Source organism: Vulpes lagopus, chromosome 1 (assembly GCF_018345385.1).
Source record: "Vulpes lagopus strain Blue_001 chromosome 1, ASM1834538v1, whole genome shotgun sequence".
In the NCBI taxonomy this organism is placed as follows: domain Eukaryota; kingdom Metazoa; phylum Chordata; class Mammalia; order Carnivora; family Canidae; genus Vulpes; species Vulpes lagopus.
The window spans coordinates 143,749,691-143,768,283 of record NC_054824.1 but is presented as its reverse complement, the minus strand read 5'-3'; the positions used below and the strand labels follow the sequence as shown (position 1 = coordinate 143,768,283).

General features: G+C 55.3%; 1 protein-coding gene and 1 long non-coding RNA gene across 5 annotated transcripts in view; both read left to right on the top strand.

Annotated features, from left to right (window-relative positions):
* The first annotated feature begins 79 nt into the window (after window positions 1–79).
* LOC121496656 lies at window positions 80–12,500 on the top strand. Its single transcript, XR_005989307.1, has 5 exons — window positions 80–1,468; window positions 2,251–3,654; window positions 10,579–10,836; window positions 11,282–11,493; window positions 11,584–12,500. It is a non-coding gene; the product is annotated as an uncharacterized LOC121496656 (long non-coding RNA).
* Window positions 12,501–13,562: 1,062 nt separating this feature from the next.
* The window catches only part of KCNN3 (potassium calcium-activated channel subfamily N member 3), a 125,927-nt gene continuing 120,896 nt past the window's right edge, over window positions 13,563–18,593 (top strand). Inside the window, exon 1 of one of the 4 annotated variants that reach the window (XM_041760650.1) lies at window positions 13,563–14,764. In XM_041760650.1, coding sequence (XP_041616584.1) covers window positions 13,892–14,764 — 873 coding nt within the window. In that variant the 5' untranslated portion in view covers window positions 13,563–13,891. The remainder of the gene's footprint in view (window positions 14,765–18,593) is intronic. The other 3 variants (XM_041760631.1, XM_041760641.1, XM_041760656.1) reach the window with 3 other exon arrangements.

The following is an 18,593-nucleotide window of genomic DNA, read 5'->3' as shown; positions in this document are numbered from 1 at the left end:
ATGAAATCAGAGAGGAAGACAAACCCCAAGAGACTCTTAATCATAGGAAACAAACTGAGGGTTGCAGGAGGGGAAGGGGGATGGGGGACAGGGTCACTGGGGAACGGGCATGAAGGAGGGCACGTGATGGGATGAGCACTGGGTATTGTGTAGACAGATGAATCCCGACCTCTACCTCTGAAACCAATAATACACTAAATTAAAAGAACAAACAATACCAGAGAGAAATGCCTTGGTGGGTGTTGCTACAAAGAGTAGGAGGCACTTGGCAGAGGAAGCAGCTGACCCAGTTTGGGGCTGTGGGGATCAGGGAAGGCCTCACAGCGGAGGCTTATTTGAACAGGGCCTTGAGGGATGAGTAAGAATTCTCTTGGCAGCTTATAGAGGGAAACAGAGCTGATACCATGTTGGGAGTTACTTTTGGAGACGCTACGGGTGCTGTGGGGGAGGATGGGACTGTTGTCCCCATGCCAGCCTTGAAGCACAGGAAAAGGGTCAAAGGTCTGAGTGCACAGGTCACTGCAACCTCAGGAGCCCCTGCTGCTTCTCCCCTCACCTCTGAGATCTTGTCTCCTCAGGACTGCCTGGTCCAGTAACTGGAAACATCTGGATCCTGCTGGCCTGGAAAAAACAGTATGACCCCCTGGATTTCTGTCCTTGCTGCAAGTTCCCACAGTGAACAGTAGTGATAATGGGTCCCTGAGAAGGTGGTGGCCACGTGGTTAGCCAAGCTCTGCTGTGCTTTCTCCTTTTTCTCATTGCCTCTCCCCTCTGCCATCTCCTTCCCCTGCCCTCCCCCTCAGGGTTCCCCTTCCCCTGCCCCCCCCTCGGGGTTCCCCTTCTCCTGCCCTCCCCCTTGGGGGTCCCCTTCCCCTGGCCATCTTTGCCTGTCCCCATTGTGGGGCCCTCGGCCTCCTTGCCTCCTCCTGCTCTGTCCCCTTGGCTCCCCACAGTTCTTTTCCTTGTCTCCCTGTCTCTGGGTCATCCCTTCAGCTTTCTCCAGGAAGGGAGTCTGAATGTGACCTGTGGGGAGGGCAGCCTTGGTGGGGGAGGGGCCTGAACCTGTCTGCTTCCCTCAATAAGCATCTGTCTGAGGAGTCAGGATTCATGGTGTGAAAATATAAAGGCTCTTTCGTTGGGCCTCCTGTCCCCCTGCTTGAGCAGAAACATCTCCAGACAGATCACTGTCAGGGCTCCCACAGGAAATTAGAGACCTCACACCATGCAGCTGCTCCCGTCACCTGCGTGGCCCGCAGGGTTTCAGGATGGGCTTCGCTGTCCTGCTTGTATAGGATCATCTCTTCCGCAAATCTAATGACATTGGACGTGTGTGTCTTCTAGATAAGCAAGCTCACAATAAGGCCAGCCATTCTCATCTCAATGTGAGCCAGCGTGTCACCCTTCCTGAGTCCTGAGGACCCTGAGCTGGCACAGTTCTTGCGGTCTACACTAGGGAGTTGTCCTGGAGGTACAATCCTTGTGGTGCAGCTGGGCTGCTGGCTGGTCTTGGGGGACGCGGTGCTGGGCTCACTTCTTCCTTGAATGCTCTTTGTTAACACTTGTCCCATCAACATCTGCTCTGGAGGAAGATGGGCCCCCATGTAGCCAACACGGCCATCCCACTCCCCCTTGGCCAGGGATCAGCCTAGCTCTGAGCATGTAACCCGTTTTTGACCATTGAGAAGGGGAGGACAGTTTTCTGGGAAAGTTTTCCTCACTATTGAAATCCAAGACAGGGGTGTGTCTCTTTATTGGTTCTGGATGTTGAAGGGTGGTGATGGGATGCCTGGAAGCGCTGCCAGCCATTTTGTGATCACGAGGGAGTGGCCAACATGCTGAGGACAGTGGGGCAGAAAGAAACAACCTATGTGCATGGTGACACTGCCCCCAGAACAGTCTTACCTGCCAAGTTCTTATTGTGGGAAAATAAATGTCCTTGTTTTTAAACTCTTTCAAGTTGGGTTTTCTTTACCAGCGGCGACTGAGAGCATCTCAGCCCATGGAGACAGAGAGGTCCTAGGTGGCCCACCATGGTTCAGGGGAGTATGAGTTCCTAGAAGCAGGGGTGAGGAGGGGAAGTGAGCCTTGGAATTGGGAGGCTCCACGATGGAGCGCCAGCCTTGCTGTCCCATGGTGTGACAAGTCAGCCCCTCTGAGCTGACGCTCCCTTGGCTCAAAATGAGTAGCAAGAGCCAGACAGATGCTCAACAATGGTCTGCTCCCCACCCCCACAATATGTTTCTCTTTCAGCTGTTTTTAAAGGGACCTAGAGGGGCCAGGTGCGGAGAGCGTGCAATGACATTTGAACACTGTGGAGATTGAGTCCCTTACCCACCATGGCTCCGAGCACCAATCATGCCTGTATGCCAGCACCAGCGCTGAGGGGGAGGCAGATACACCCGACTCCCAGTTCTCCATGGTGACGAGGGCCTTGACGGTTGGCAACAGCAGATGATCCCCAACATGCTTCACATGCTTTGAGTCACTGGCTTCCGCCGCCCCCCCACCATCACTTTGCTGGTGTGGCTGACAAACTGCCACAGGGATTCACATCTCTCTTCTCTCTTCACCCAGCGGAGCTGGAGCTGCTCTGAAATGGCCAAGGCTGGGTCGGTGGAGGAGGAGCAGAGGGCAAATGCAGCCCCCTCCCCGCGGAGCTGGGTCCTATACCCCTGGGATAGTCTGACTTGGCTTTCTGCAAGCCCCTTTAGGGGGTGGAAGAGGGGAAGGTGTGGCCTCCCCTGGCAGGACCCCCAGACCCTAGGGGCACAAGTTGCCTCCCGGTGCCCACAGGGCCTCCCCTCATGACAGACTCCATGCAAACCAGCAGCGGGCCTGCCCCACCCCCTCTCCTTAGCCACGCCTTAACCAAACTTGATGGTGCTCATTGAGGTCAGAGCTTCTGCACTGAACTGGGCAACGGAGGCCCCCTCACTTCCCCATGCTCCCCTCCCCTCCCCCTGCTAAACCCCTTCCCAGAAGAGGGATGGAAAGCAGGAGAGAGAGAAGCGAATGTGTGTTGAGGACCTACTACCTGCTGTCCACTGCCTCGAGGAGACCACAGCTTTCCAGGTAGAGCTGAGCCAGGCTTCCATAGCAGGACTGGCTGCTTGCTTGTCTCTGGAGGTCTCTTCTGGGGAATGGCTGCCTTGGCGCCAACAATGCACACCTCAATCTCCTGCAGTCCAAACCCTGGGGGGTCAGGTCTCTGCAGATCTCTCGTGAATGTGTCCTCTACAATGGAAGTTCCATCAGCCAAGATTGGGGGACTGAGTGCGCTTGGCCCCCTAAACATTCTTTGCTGGGCATGGAGGAGCTGGCAGTGTTGGGAGCCTTGGTCAGGAAATGTAGAAGGGCCCCACTGACGGGGTCAGAGTGCAGGTTTGGAAGCCTCCGGTCTCGGGGTTGCTGGGCAGGGGCTCATCCTATCTCCCTTCCTTCCCGTCTTGCCTCCTGACCGGTTCAGAAGTGTCTCTACTGGAAGTGGATGCCAGAAGGAGGTCCAAAGCCACTGGAGGATGAGCCCTCAAGGACTCCCCAGGAGTCTCCCTGACGGCCACAGGGGAAGTTGAGTGACTTCATGTAAATTTGCTCTGGATGCAACTTCAGAAGCAAGCAGAGGAGGCAAGCTTTCCTTGTGGGACATCCCCCCAGGTACAATAATGGCAGAGTGTTGGCACATAGTCTTTCTGGGATAGGTGGCCTTATTGCACTCCCATCCTGGAGCTCAACTTTCACACTTGGCCAACATGAGGGGCCCAGGCCTTCGGAGTCTGAGGCTCAGCTGTTGAATCTCGGGCAAGGCCACGGGCCTCCATGTGCCCCAGTTTCTCTTCATAAAATGGGGACTCCGGAACATGCCACCCAGAGCCCTCAGGATCCCCGTGAAGTGGTGGCATGATGCTGGGTGAATGGCTGCAGCTCTGATTCTGAGCTGTATGGTCTGGGTCTGGTACCAGGGCAGCGGAGGAAGTGTTCCTTTCTCCGTATCCAGTGACAGGCAGCCTGGAAATTCAGAGTAAAAATGTCCTCTCTTCCCTTGACTCTCCAGGGTCTCCTGGGCTGGTGAGTGGGAAGAGAGGGTGCCCTGGGTGGAGGGCAGGACCAGGCCTAGAAGGCCCCTTGGCCTCACCTTCACTGAGGTCCCAGCCTCCTCCCACCTGCCCTGGGGCTGCACTGGTGGGCGCTCTCCCGGCCAGAGCACCCCTTGCTGAATTTGGCCGTGTGCCAGGGGCTTGGCTGCAGCTCTGCGCAAACAGCAGACCGGGGTGGCTGGGGTCCTCCTGTCCAGCATGGCAGGCTCTGCGCTTTGGGGCCCAACATTGGCCATAGGCACTGTCCTGGAGTGGCCTCACGGTCCAGGATGAGCAGTAATTTGCGGGTTTTCTGAGTGTGGGCTAGAGCTGTGCTTGTTATAAAGTGCTGGAGTGAGTTAGTCTAATGCTTGAGCCTCACAGCTGCCCTGTGCACGCTCGTTGTGGTCTTTGCAGCCCCTCTTTCCAAGGTGAGCCCTGGAATAGCCCTTACAGTCTGGAGAAGAAACAAACAAGCAAAACTTCTGTTTTGCTTCCCTGTATCTAATGGCAGAAATAAAAACACAGGAGAAATAAATGTGGGGATTTGGCAAAATCTATCCCACTTACCTGTGCATGTGTGTGTGCACGTGTCCACAGACATGTGCTGGAGTGTGTGTGTGCATCCTTATCTTTGTGTGTGTGTCCAGGGCTCTCGGGACAGAGATGGGCTCCCTGGTCCATTTATGTCCTTCCTCTGGAGTTGACACGTGCAGGAACGGGGGTCTTATGGTGGCAGTCGGGGCAAAGCAAAGCTAACTGTCCTTATGGCTGCAGCTGAGTGAGACAAGGGCATCTGCAAGTTCACTCCGGCCACCGGGCTTGTGTTCGATGACATTGGGCCCTCTCTTTAGAGGCTCATTGTGGTTGCCAGGGCTCTGGAGGGTGAGGCCAGCCATGCCCTGCCCAGGGGAAGGCTGCTCCACCTGGAGTGCTGTGGTTGTGGCGCGTAGGCAGCAGCTGTGGGACATGTGTGGAGGCGACGGTGTGGTGACTTCATGGTGGACGGCTTGGTGGTGGGAAGGAGCTTGGGCCCTGTGGACAGACAAGATGAGAACAGCAGTGACAGTGACCAGATCTCTCTATGGGACATTCCTGAAGGTATTACACTCTGGCCCACAGGGCAGAGATGGCATTAGAGGTGTTAGATTTCTGGCCAGTGGTTGGAGCTGAATGGGGGGTGCCTGCTGTGTCCTCACACTGGGGGTGCTGGTGGGTCCCCTGGGGGGATGCAGCAGGGGCTGGGAGCTTCCACAGGGTAGCAGAGAGGCCAGGATGAACACCTGGACCCACATTGGCTTTCTTGTGGGGCAAAGGGCTGTCCAGGGCTTCCCTGCAGACTCTACTCCATACCCCTGCCTGAACAGCCCTGGCCAAGCGATTGATGTCTGATTTGATGGGGAGCCTGTTAGGACACAATAGCTTTGCTAATTCTGGCTAAATCAACATTGGTTTTGTCCATATCTCTGCACAGGTTGGGGTTGTTGCTTCCAATTTCCAGCGATTTCCATCTTGTCACTCCTCCTTTCCCTCAGCCCATCTGATTCTGCTTCTCCTGCTGCTGGGGCCTGAGCTGCCCATGAGGCCTCCCGCTGCCTGCAGGCCTGGCAGCCAGGCGCCCTGACTCCAGCAGAGAGGGTTAAGGACAGTGTCCATAGCAACCCTCTGGCTTCTACTCCACTGGAGACAGGGGGGCAGGGGAGGGAGGGGAGCCAGATGCCTGCCCTTTTGCATTATTCATGTCCAAGCTGCTGGCTGTTGCTGCTGGGCCTGGGCTTGGGAGGCTCACGGGGAGCTGGTGTGGAGCAGTGGGTAGGGTGCGTGCCTGATGTCCTCTGGCAACTGAGAGAGGAGAGGCCCTTGGAGGGGCCACTTCTCATCCTGGGGAGGACTTCTCCTGCTGGGAGGGACAGCCTGGAGGCATCTCTGTGACCCCTCCACTTCCTCACGTGGAGGCTTCATTCTGCCTCCCCTGGGATGGTGACAGGGGGGATTTCTTCTTCCCCAAATGCTGGAAAAACTCAAGGAACCTGCCAATAGGAACCACCTTGAAAATGTTCACCAGGGTCAATCCTGGCACCAGCGAGTCCCAGGGCCTTGGCAGAGGAGGCAGCAGGTAGGGTGGGCAGGTGATGCTTGGGGTGCCCCGGCCTCCTCCCAGTGCTGGCTGCAGGGCGGTGAGCACCTGCTGCCAGCAGAGGGCACCACACTCCTCACAAACCAGCAAAGGTTGCTGCACCAGGTGGGCAAGCGTCTGCCAGCTGGGGCCTCAGAGCCAGAGCTGGGCGGGGAGCCCCCAGGGCTGTACTGCTTTAGCTGCCCACCGCCCCCCCCCCCCACGCCAACGGGAGTCTGGGGCCCCTAGCGCTGGCTGGCTCAGAGGGTTCAGGCCCAAGCTGCCAGCTAGGCCCCGGGGCGCTGTCAATCATGCCTTACCTCACTCAGGAGGGTGTGTCAGCCTGTGCTGCCGGGGCTCACTGCCTCCCTCCCTGCCAGAGGCGGAGGGGCGCCTGGGTTCTGGGCCCTCCCTTGGGCAGCTCAGGTGCCTGCTCTGGGCTTGTGAAACTGCTAGAGGTAATTTTTTTCTCTGAGCCTTTGGGACTAGGGCCAGGAACATGCTCTGCACCAGGCACTGTTCCAGGCATAGGGGATTCAGCAGCAAACACAATCGACAAAAATCCTGCCCTACGAAGCTGAGTCTCTGGTGGGTGGGAAGGTGCCAACGCCTGCACTGCAGAGGGGCCTGGGAGTGGACGTGCCCCGCTGTCTCTACAGTGTAATCTGGAGCATACCAGCCTTCACACCTGTTCAGACCCTAGCGAGGAGGCTCCGATGCTGTGCGCTGGCTGGACAGAGACCTAGGTGGGCCAGCTCTCAGCCTCCAGAGCCTAGTACGGTCCTTGCCCAGGCCCACAGTTCACATGGGCGGCACTTCCTAGTTTGCAAAGCATGCACACCTCTACCAGCTCATGGTGAGCCTGGCTGAACATGGTGGTGACAGAGCATTGACACCCTGTACCTACGCCCTGTGCTTCCTTTCCACACTTGGTATCAGTGCCTGTCACTTGACCCTTGACCCCTCAAGTACATGAACGAGGCTAGATGGACTCATCTGGCCAGAACAGCAAGTTTTCACTCCAAAGCTGCAGAGGAGGGGGCAGGAGAAGCATTTAAAAGTGTATCTCGGTTTTCACAAACCATTGTGGAGGGAGGCGTGGACGCCGGGCCCATGGGCACAGAGTGCCATGCTTGCTCGTGTTCCTGGGAAGGAACCAGAGGGGGTCAAGCTCCTGGCCCGAGGTCATGCCCGGCGGCTCCTCAGCCCACAGCCGGGTGGAAGCCAGGCTTGTTAGCCTCTCCAAAGAGGTATCCACGGGGCTATGAAACCTTCCCCACGCTTTTATCCAAGGGAGTTTCACAGAGAACATGGACCAGAAGCGGAGCAGGAGACAGACTTTCTCTGGAAGGGGAAGTGGCTCAGTGGCGGTGACTGCATGGATGGGGTGACCTGTGAGTGGGCTGGGGGGCATTGGCCTCCTCTGAGAATGGAACAAGCCAGCTACCTTCTCAGAAGCCTTGCTCAGTTTGCTCACCTATAAGTAGAAGGGGGATGCTAACCTGACCCCACTGGCTTGTTGAAACACACACACACACACACACACACACACACACACACACACACAGGGTAGGCCCCCATAGATGCACCAGGACGCAGGTCATCAGGCCATGTATCCCCACTATGGTCAGGCAAGTGGCAGTAGGGAAGCACCCAGGCAAGGGTTCAGGTTTTCTCCAGCAGAGCATGATGCTGGAGAAGACAGTGAGAGTGGGAAGGTGGGGGTGAGGTGAGAGTGGGGAGGGAGGGGAGCCCTGCCTCACCTGTTCTGTCCTGGCTCAGGGAGAGGTGACAGGAGATTTTTCCTTGCTGGTCGGTGCCTCTTGCGGGGAGTATCAGGTAAGGGGCAAGCCACATGTCCTGGCCGAAGCACCCTGAGTGCTTGCACCTGCAGACCCCTGCTTCAGCCTGCAAGGGTGTGAGGGGTGGCATTGTGTGCGTGCGAGCTTTATAAATCTTACCACAAGCTTTCTGTCACTGAGGGGCCTAGGGTGTGAATTAAAACACAGACAACTCTCATACAAGACAAGAGGTGAAATGCGTCCCCAAAAAGATCCAAGGAAAAGTGCTAAGGGGATTCAGAAGATAGCAATGATGTCACACTGGGGGAAGGGGCAGGGGGATGGGGGTGTTGGGAAGGCTTTGAGTGGCTCCTTAAATTCTAGTAGAAATGGCGTTCCTGGCAGCATGGGTGGGAAACAGCAGGAGTCTAGGGTCCGTGGGATCTGGGTTCAAATCCACAACTAACTAGTGACCAAAATGAGTCACTTAAATCTTTCTAAACTTTAATTTACAGGGGTGAGGGTGTAAAGGATGAAGTCGTAGAACTTTCCTGGTCTGCCTCCCAGGGCTGCTGGGAGGTGGAGATGGAGTATTTTATGTGAAAGTGCTGTGCAAACACTGCCCATAACACACGGGTTTTATTATTAAAGCATGAATGGGAGGCTCAGTTGGTTGGGCATCTGACTCTTATCCCTTAAGTACCACAGGCTTTTCTAAAAACCCACTATTACCTATCACTGTATCTAAATTCTATCCATCTAGCCATCCATGCATTTATCCATCCATTCATCCACCCACCTATCCACTCATTTACCTGTCCATCATCTACCCATCTGTTTATTTATCCACCTACCCATTTATCCACCCACCTACCCATCTATCATCCATCCATCCATCCACCTATCTACTCATCCATCTACTTATCCATCCATCCACAAACCCACCTATCTACCCATTTACCCATATATCATTCATTCATCCACCCATCTATCCACCCATCCACCTGTCCATCATTTACCCATCTATCTATCTACCCACTTATCCACCCATCCACCCATCTATCACCCATCCATCATCCATCCATTCATCCATCCATCCATCCATCCATCCATCCATTTATCCACTCATCCAATAAACCTTTAATGAGCATATCCATGGTCAGGCACCTTGCTTAGTTCTGGTGAGACAGAAAAAAAATTAGACCCCTTTTCTGTGCTCATTGAGTTCACAGTTTAGCGGAAAGACAGCCATATAAACCTATTGGGAGTAACAATTTTCACAGACTATGGGATTTAAAGTTAGTGATTTTAAGTATTATCTCTTCTATTTCATTCATTCATTTTACTGATGGGGAAACTGTGGTCATTATTTGTTGTGGGCAACAACTTCCTTTTATTTGCCTCCAAATGACCTCTCCTGGGTTTCTATCTCAGTTTAGTTCAATGAATATCTATTAAGCATCTATTATGTGTAAGACCCAGGGGCAAGAGCTGCAGATCCAGTGCTGGAGAAGACATCATTCCTGTCCTTGAGAAAGTCATAACCAAGGGGGAAAGGACACACAAAGAGATAGCCAAAATTCTTGGTAAAGACAGGGATAGAGGTGAGCACAGGGCATGAAAATATGGAGGAAGGGTCCCTGATCTGGATTTGGGGAGCTCAGGGAAGGCTTCCTAGAAGCAGGACCCATGAGTCATCTCTTGAAGGACAAAAATAAATGTGTTAGATGAAGATGTAGGGAAGGGCATGCCAGGCAGAAGGAAGCATGGCTTGTTGGAGGAGCTAGAAGATGGTGTTATTAGGCTTTAAGGAGGGAGGTGGTGAGGGGTGAGTGGAGAGGACGTGGGGTGAGTGGCAGCGTGCCTGAGGTGCCACTTGTGGCCAAAGGCCATGTCTTCCTTTCTGGGTTTGATGGGCACATCCTCACATTCCTTGTACTTCCTGAGCTAGAAGCCCCGCCACACACGCTTGCTTTCATCTTATACAGGTGCACCTGGATTTACTGCTCATTGCTTTATTGTACCTTGCAGATACAGTTTTTTTTTAATTTAAATAAATGGAAGGTTTGTAGCAAGCCTGCATCGAGCAAGTCTATTGGTATCATTTTTTTCCCATAGCATTTGGTTACTCTGTGTCGCTGTGTCATATTTTGGTAATTTTTGCAATATTTCAAACTTTATAATATTTGTTATGGTGATCTGTGATCAGTGAGTATGACTTGCTGAAAGCTCAAAGGATGCATTTTTTAGCAATAAAGTATTTTTTAAAAGATTTTAAGTAATTTCTACACCCAACGTGGGGCTTGAACTTACAACCCCGAGATCAAGAGTCACATGCTCCTCTGAGCCAGCCAGGTGCCCCATCATAAAATATTTCTTAGTTAAGATATATCTATATATCTATATATCTATATATCTATATATCTATATCTATATCTATATCTATATCTATATCTATATCTATATCTATATCTAATCTATCTATATCTATATATATTGGGGTTTTTGGGACATAATGCAATTGCACATTTAATAGACTACAGTATAGTGTACTGGGAAACCAAAAAACTTATTTGACTTCCTTATTGTGGTCCTTGCTTTATTGCAGTGGTCTGGGACTGAGCCCACGATGTCTCTGAGGTGAGCCGCTACACTAAGGAGGCCTCACTTGTTTGGAGGAAGAGCCCATCCTTCAAGGTGTGGCTTAAGACCCACCACCTCCATGAAACTTCTGTCAATCACCTTCTGCCTTCAATGAACTCTATTGTCCAGACCATGCTTTGGATCTCCGTTGTGGTTCTTTATCACCCCATGCAAGTGTAGCTTGCCTTTATAGTGAAACCATAAGCATCTGACGGCTGATTATGTGAGTCATATGGTAAAGTTTAGCTTAATAAATACCAATAAGACTGAATCCCATTGATATAGATTTCAGGACGGATGGAAAGTGCTGGGGTTTTAGGGTTGTACAGATCTGGGTTTGATTCTAGCTATGCCACTAGTTACTGGTTAGTAACTGTAGGCAAGTTTCAAAACCTGCCTAATGCCTCGGTTTCCTCATTTGTAAAATGGTTGATGGCTCCAACTCCAGGGTTGTTTTGGAGACATGGTTATAGGTGGGGGCAAGGGGATATGCTGGGGTTTCCCGACAGGGAGGGTTTGGACATGCAGCAGTGGTAGGAAGAGAACTGCAGGCCAGGATGGAAGAGCTGCTGTGGTCAGGCCCTGAGGCAGAGCAGTTGCCCGTGTGGTCTGGGGGGATGGCCCACTCAACACTGACCTGCATCAACCCCTCCTCCAAACCCTTTAAGACAGGAACTCTCGTCTTATAGAGTGGGACGCTGAAGATCAGAAGGTAGTTACCCTGCCCGAGGTCACGTGGTCACTGTGTGGCAAAAGGACTCCAGCCTGGGCTGTCTGCCACAAAGCTCAGGCTCTGCTCTCCCCACTCCAAACAGGGAGGCTGCATGGGGGGTGTGAGCTGCTTCAGTATCTTAGCTGTCCAGCTCCAGCCCATTTCCAGGTGAGTCTGTGGGTGATCTTCGGTTGTAGCACTGTTTGATTTTCCCCCTGCCCCCAGGCTATTTCTCATCCCCTCCTACTGTGACAGCAGGACCACTCTAACAGTTCCTGTGTGGATCCAGATGGCACAGCCAGGAGAGCCAGAGGCAGGAGGCTGGCCCAGAAAGGTCAGCTGAAGAAGAAGGCATGTCACGGTGGTGGCGTGGGCACAAAAATGCCCAGGACTGGAGTCTGTTCCTGAAACCTGATTTTTTCACAGCCCAGATGCTGTATCTGGCACCGAGGACCAGTACTAATGGCACGTGCTGTCACTAACAACATAGTAATGATAACTTATTAGGAAATCATTAAGCCCAAGTATGTACTCTGGAGCCTTAAACAAAACAGGTGCTCTGTTTGGGATGTGTGTGTGGGAAAACAGGAAGACAGAGGGGAAGCGGCAAGTAGGCAGGGCATGCTGCAGGGTGGGTGGGCTCTGAAGGGCCTGCAAGTTTGTGTCTGACCCTGGCACTATGATTTGTAGGGGCAGTGAGGGTGCAGGAGGATGATCAGGGAGCTGGCAATAATAACAACAATCAGGGTTATTCTGTGTAATTGTAATTATTCAGGTTTTTGGGGTTGTAGCTTAGATTACAAGTAATATTTAGCTCTTAGCAGGGCCAATAAGGGATTGGAGAGGTGAGACTGGCATACATAGGGACCATTTTTGGGAGCTCTGCCCACTTAATGCTCACCATTCAAGAGAGCTGCTCTAAAACCCACTGTGCATGTGTGCATGGCTCTCCTGCTCTTTTCCCTTCCTACTTAGGGAAGCAGGTGGACAGGAGACAGCATTCCTCCCTCTTAAAACCCCAGGTGTGCCTGGGGAATCCCATAATGACCCCTTCCTCATTGACTCCTAAATCTGCTGTGGTTAGGGACGCCTGGGTGTCTCAGTGGTTGAGCGTCTGCCATGGATTGAGTCCCGCATCTGTTTCCCCGCAGGGAGCCTGTTTCTCTCTCTGCCTATGTCTCTGCCTCTCTGTGTGTCTCTCATGAATAAATAAATCTTTTTTAAAAAAGTCTGCTGTGGTTAGAAGTAGAAATGCATGCAGTGCTGGTCGCTGGTCCTATCTCTTTGGAACTCTCTTTGCACACGGTGGAAGCTTAATAAATACTTGATGATGGCTCTGAACCCAGGAAGCCAGCAGCTGCCCCCAGCTCTGACTCTCAGAGCCCCAGGGGGCAGATCCCGGGGGAGTGACCCCGAGGGTCTTCTGCCTTCCTGCCAGGCTGTCTTCTGAGTCCGTGATGCCCGGCTGGAGCCATGGTCCACGTCACACGAAGGCCAGTTCTGCTTCCACGCGTTGCTCTCCGGTTCTTTCCCACCATCTCTTGAGAATATTCCTGGAGCCCAGCGCCACGGTGGAAAGGCATCCCGGGAGAGGTACCGAGCCGTGGGTCAGCGCTCCTCAATGACCAGCTGGGTCACATCTGCCGAGTGACTTATCGCTGCTTGTGTGATTTTTTTTTCCTTCAGTTTTCATCCGTAAAAGGAGAACCATGACATCATGTGCACAGGGTTGAAGTGCCGGCTGGAAATGACAAAGAGCGCCCTGCACCGGCACCGCGGCGCTCAGTAGGTGAGCTCACGCACCTGGGGTCGCACGCTGACCCTGACGCAGGCGCTCCACGTGTCAGGGCATCATCCGTGAGCTGGGAACACGAGGCCCACCTCCCCGCGTTTACAGGTCCATCTGGGGCCGACCCGGCTGGTCTTCCCGCGTGCCGCCCGCGCATCGGGGTGCGTCCCCCCCGGAGGCCGCGCTCCCCCTCCCAGCGCCCCGCGGGCGCGCACGGCCGGGTCGCCAAGACTCAAGGGCTCCTGCAGCACCTGTCGCCGGGGGGAGGGCGGCCCGGGTGGGCCGCGGAAACTACAGCTCCCAGCCCTCGCTGCGCGGCCCGGGTTGGGGGTGGGGGGGCAGGAGAGGCGGGCGGCAGGCCCCGCCTCTGGGGCGGGGCCAGGAGGCGGTGGACACCTGGGCCGGGCCAATGAGGGCCGCGGCCTCGGAGTGGGCTGGGCTTGCAGCGGAGCGCTGGCCGCAGGAGGGGAGCAAAGCTGTTGAGCCCGCGAGGAGTGAGGCTGAGCCCGGCCCTGCGCGCTCCCAGAGGGCCACCTCCTGAGACGGAGTTCCTCCTCAGCTGCTTCTGGCTCCGGGCTCCTCCTGCCCAGTGCAATGCATCCTTGAGTGGCGGCGTCTGGACCCCGGGCAGCCCCAGGCAACCGAAACCAAGAAGAAGACTGGGGCCAAGACACGCGGTGGGGGCTTGGAAGCCTGGTTCCCTCTGAGCACATCTCTGGAGCGAGGGTGGCTTTGGGGTGGGGAGTTGTGCTGCAGGGAATCCAGCCAGGCCCCAAGATGGACACTTCTGGGCACTTCCATGACTCGGGGGTGGGAGACCTGGATGAAGACCCCAAGTGTCCCTGTCCATCCTCCGGGGACGAGCAGCAGCAGCAGCAGCCAGCCGCGGCCCCCCAGCAGTCCCCGGGACCCCTGGTGCCGCCTCAGCCTGCGCAGCTCCAGCAGCAGCCGCCACCACCACCGCATCCCTTGTCTCTGCTTGCCCAACTCCAGAGCCAGCCTGTCCAGCCCGGCCTGCTGCACTCCTCTCCCACGACGCTCAGGGGCCCCCCTTCGGCCAACTCCACTGCCGTCCTCCACCCTTCCTCCAGGCAGGGCAGCCAGCTCAATCTCAATGACCACTTGCTTGGCCACTCTCCAAGCTCCACAGCCACAAGTGGGCCTGGTGGAGGCAGCCGGCACCGGCAGGCCAGCCCCCTGGTGCACCGTCGGGACAGCAACCCCTTCACGGAGATCGCCATGAGCTCCTGCAAGTACAGTGGTGGGGTCATGAAGCCTCTGAGCCGGCTCAGTGCCTCCCGGAGGAACCTCATTGAGGCCGAGCCCGAAGGCCAAGCCCTCCAGCTCGTCAGCCCTAGCAACCCCCCAGAGATCATCATCTCCTCCCGGGAGGACAACCATGCCCACCAGACCCTGCTCCACCACCCCAACGCCACCCACAACCACCAGCACGCCGGCACCACCGCCAGCAGCACCACCTTCCCCAAAGCCAACAAGCGGAAAAACCAAAACATTGGTTATAAGCTGGGGCACAGGAGGGCCCTGTTTGAAAAGAGGAAGCGGCTCAGTGACTATGCTCTGATTTTTGGGATGTTTGGAATTGTTGTTATGGTGATAGAGACCGAGCTCTCTTGGGGTTTGTACTCAAAGGTAGGGGCTGTGGTTTCTCTTTATACCTTGAACAAAAGGAATATGTAGGTAGCAACAGAGAGAGAGAGAGAGAGAGAGAGAGAGAGAGAGAGAGATTGATGGAGGGGAGAGGCGGTGGTGGGAGAGGCATTTGCTCAATTATATGGAACACTCTAACTTCCCATGGTTTTCTTTCTGAATCCGGGGAGAATTCATTCCTTGCTTTCTTTGGGGGGGGGGGGTGGGCATCCCTGTTCACTGTGTCTGTTGCAGACTCTGTGTTAGGGAGGATGAAAGATTCCCTTCTGAGAAATCGTTTTTCTCCTGGCTCACTCGTACCAAAGCGGAGCCCAGCGGCTTAACGCACCAATTAATTACACTCTGCCTTGATGTGCCTGCCAGTTCCTGCGCCTTCCTCCTCTACTGCACTCCATTTTCCCGAGGATAGGAGAGAAATAAATGTCTGGGTGGGGGGTGGGGACTCTCTGCCTATCCCTTCTCTCTCTGGCTTCTCCTTCTCTTCTCAAGTTTCTGTTTTCCTCCTCATCCCTGACAGACTTTGGGCAAAATAGAAAAGCACCAGTGACCCAAGTCCCTTGGGGGCACAGGAGAAAACACGGGCAGAGGGAGCCCACCATCCTTTCCCCCAGGAAAGAGCACTCAGGATAGAGCTGCTGCCTGTAAACAGCCCCTGCTGAAACCGGCTACAGGTGTCCCTGGCAGAGCAGGTGGGCACCGCCTTGGCCTTAGCCCCGGGGAGCACCTCTCCTTTGGATGGGTGGGATGACAGGGCTCCCAGTGGCTGGTGGCTGGGAGCCCACGCCCCGTGCCCGCCTCTCAGGATATAAGGTGGAGTATGTGCACACCGGCCGAGGCTGGCAGCTTGGCTTAGCCTCAGCCTGGGCTTGGAAACCACAGCCTCCAGGGGCGTGGGCATGGAGGCAGGTGGGTTTCTGCCAGCACTCTGCCTGCTGGGGGCCCTTGCATTGCGGGCTGGAGGGCTAGGGGACCTGGGCATTCATCGGGCAGGTGGATTTCTTCCTACTCTACCCCTCACTCCCAGTGTGTTGTGGGGGGAGGGTGTATGGGAGTGTGTGTGTGCGTGCTGGCTTGTCCCTTGGATTTTTCTTATTTGTCATTTTGGGCAGGGGGTGGCTGGGAGGGGTTCAGCTGTTGGAGGTTTCAAATAGAGCTTGTTTCAGGCTGGGCACAGCTGCTGTGGGACTGCCACATTCCTTGTCGAAATCCAGCCGCAAAGACCTAGGAGGTGCTGATCGGATTTCCCTCATTACTAGCCTCTCTCTCTAGCAGGGCACGGGTAGACCTGTCAGGCCACCTGAGTGGTCAGCACCAAGACTTCCTTCTGAGCGGAGAGGGTCCCCCAAGGGCCCGGCTGCTCAGAGGAGGCTGCCCCAGCAGAGGATAGCCCCTGGAAGCCTCTTGCATCTGAATAGTGCCAGGATTTGAGCCCCTCAGAGAGCAGAAGTGAGCGGGGTTTCCCCGGGAATAGCAGCTCACTTAGTCATCCCTGAAGCCAGCCTCTGAGCCTGCTGCTGCTCCCTTGGGCTGCCTCTCCTGCTGGCGCTTGGGGGGGGGGGCATGGAGGGGCTGGCACCCTCAGCATAGCCCTGGCACCCTCCGGCCACCCATGGGGACCAGGAGCTCACAGCCAGGGAGACTGAGAAAGGCGCAAGTGCTAGGGGGCAAGGGGAAGGGGGGGCCAGCACCCCAGTGGCTCCCATGGTCAGAGCTCTTGAGGGAATGGCTTCTTCTGGGGATGGGCCCCAGCATGGGGTGGGTCAGTGTACCTTGGTCATGATGCCAGGGGAGGGTTGTTGCTGGCAGGGAAGGGTCTGGAGCAGGTGCTATTCCTATGGAGTATTCCGGGAGGGGACCTGACCTGGAGCCAGGGAAAGCAGACTGCAGTGTAAAGGAAGAATGACGTGGTCCTCAGGGCTGGGTGTCCGAGTGTCTAGGTTGCTGAGCCCCATGGTAGCCTGAGGGGTCATGATCAGGAAGGTTCTGCTTGCCCCTGAGATGGCATGGTTTGTGATCAGCAGGGCTCGCTGTGACCTCCCCCCAGCCTTTCCGTCAGCCTACCTGTGCATTGAGTCCCTCAGGGACTGGCACTTTTGGGGTTTCTCCTATGTCAGGCCCTCAGGACTCAGAAGGGGTAAGGCAGCTCTCCCTCTCTGCTCCCACACAAACGGGATCATTTTTAAAAATCAGAGTGGAGTTTGAATCCCAGCTCTGCTGCTTCCAGAGCTGTGATCGTGGACAAGCCGGGTAACTTCTGTGAGCCTGTCTCCCCAGCTGTCAGTGGGGCGAGCAAATCTGATAAGTGTAAGGCTCCAACATGGGCCCATTGTCATTGTTATTAATAGTGGTGATGAGAGGAGAGACGTCTTCCTCCAGCTCTGGCTCCTCCACCAGCTGGGCCCTCACAGGTTGGGACTAACACTTGTTGCCTGCGGGAGAAATTGCATCCTCTTGGGGAGAAGTTCTGACAAGGGTGGGTCTTCTGCTTGGAAATGGTCTCTAATCTCGGTCCCATTTTCTGGGAGAGTACATCAGGCTCTACCGTGGTGAGAGGGTTTCAGTGAGGACGGAGGATCGTCTACCGGGCCCTGGGCTGGCAGCACAGTCTTCTGCTGAACTCTGTGTGTCGGGTTGGCTTTGCGACCTGCATGGAGGTGGCTCTGGTGGATTGGGTAGCTCTGCGTTGATGACGGTGTGTCCCACACAGAGGCCCTTGGGACGGGGGCATGCTTTCTCCGCAAGCAATGGAAGGCCACTGGCTCATGCCAGAGCATCTGCTTTCTGGAATTCTCTGCTTTCTTCCACGGGGCTGCGGACTCCTGTTGGCATCTTTGGCTGATATCTGTTGCCAGGGAGGAACTGGATGTGTGGGCCTGGTTCCCCTGAGAAGGAACAGAACATGCCCTGAGCCTGTTCAGAGTTCATGCATGAGGCAGTCAGTGCGAGGAGGTAAGAAGTTGGCGAGAAGCCAGGAAGAGTGGCTCTTGGTTCCCTCCTCACAAGCCCCAGGGGGTGGCAGGGGAGGCAGCTGGGCTGAACCTGGGCCTGGATGCCAGGAGAGCCCAGGCCATGAGGCTCCTTGCAGAGAAGGGCCACAGGTGGCCCTTGCGGGCACCCACTGGTACAGGGCTGCCCCTGACCCGAACAGGGAGAGCATCTTTGGGGAGTCCTCCCTGGCCTTCCATGTCTCTCCAAAGCTGCTTGGAGGTATACCCACTTTGTTGCCTTGAGCTGCCTGCTGCACTCATTCACTGGGTCAAGGGGAAGCTGGGGCCGGTCTCCCTCCTCCCCGGCCTGCAGACTCCCCAGGCCCAGCCTGCCACCTCACGGTGGCTCAGTTTCTCTGACTCCCTGTGGGCCTATTTCTCAGGGACCTCTGGTGTCAGTCTGGAAATTACTGGAACAGGGAAGCTCTCTTTTACCTGGTTTGTGCTCAGCCTCACAGTACCCCAGGCTCATTCTCTGACTGAGTCTCAGGTCCCTCTGCCCCTACTGTCCACACCAGCCCGCCTCACCAGCTTCTCCTGCAAGGGGACCCTCCACCCCTCTGCTCGTCCCACTAGCCTGGCCTTGTTGCTGGGCTTGCCCTGGCCATGGGTGGGAGTTGGAGGGACGGTGCTTCTTCCCTCACCCCAGATGCTCTTTCTTGAACAGAACAGCTCACGGGAGGCTGCCTTGCAAATGGCAGGCCCTTCAGCATGCTCAGCAGATCCTGGTCATTTTCTGTTCAAAGAAAATGGGGTCTCTTAGGGTAACTTGTTGTGTGTCTTTGCTGACCTCACAGGGGTCAGGGAGTCCACCCTCAGCCTCC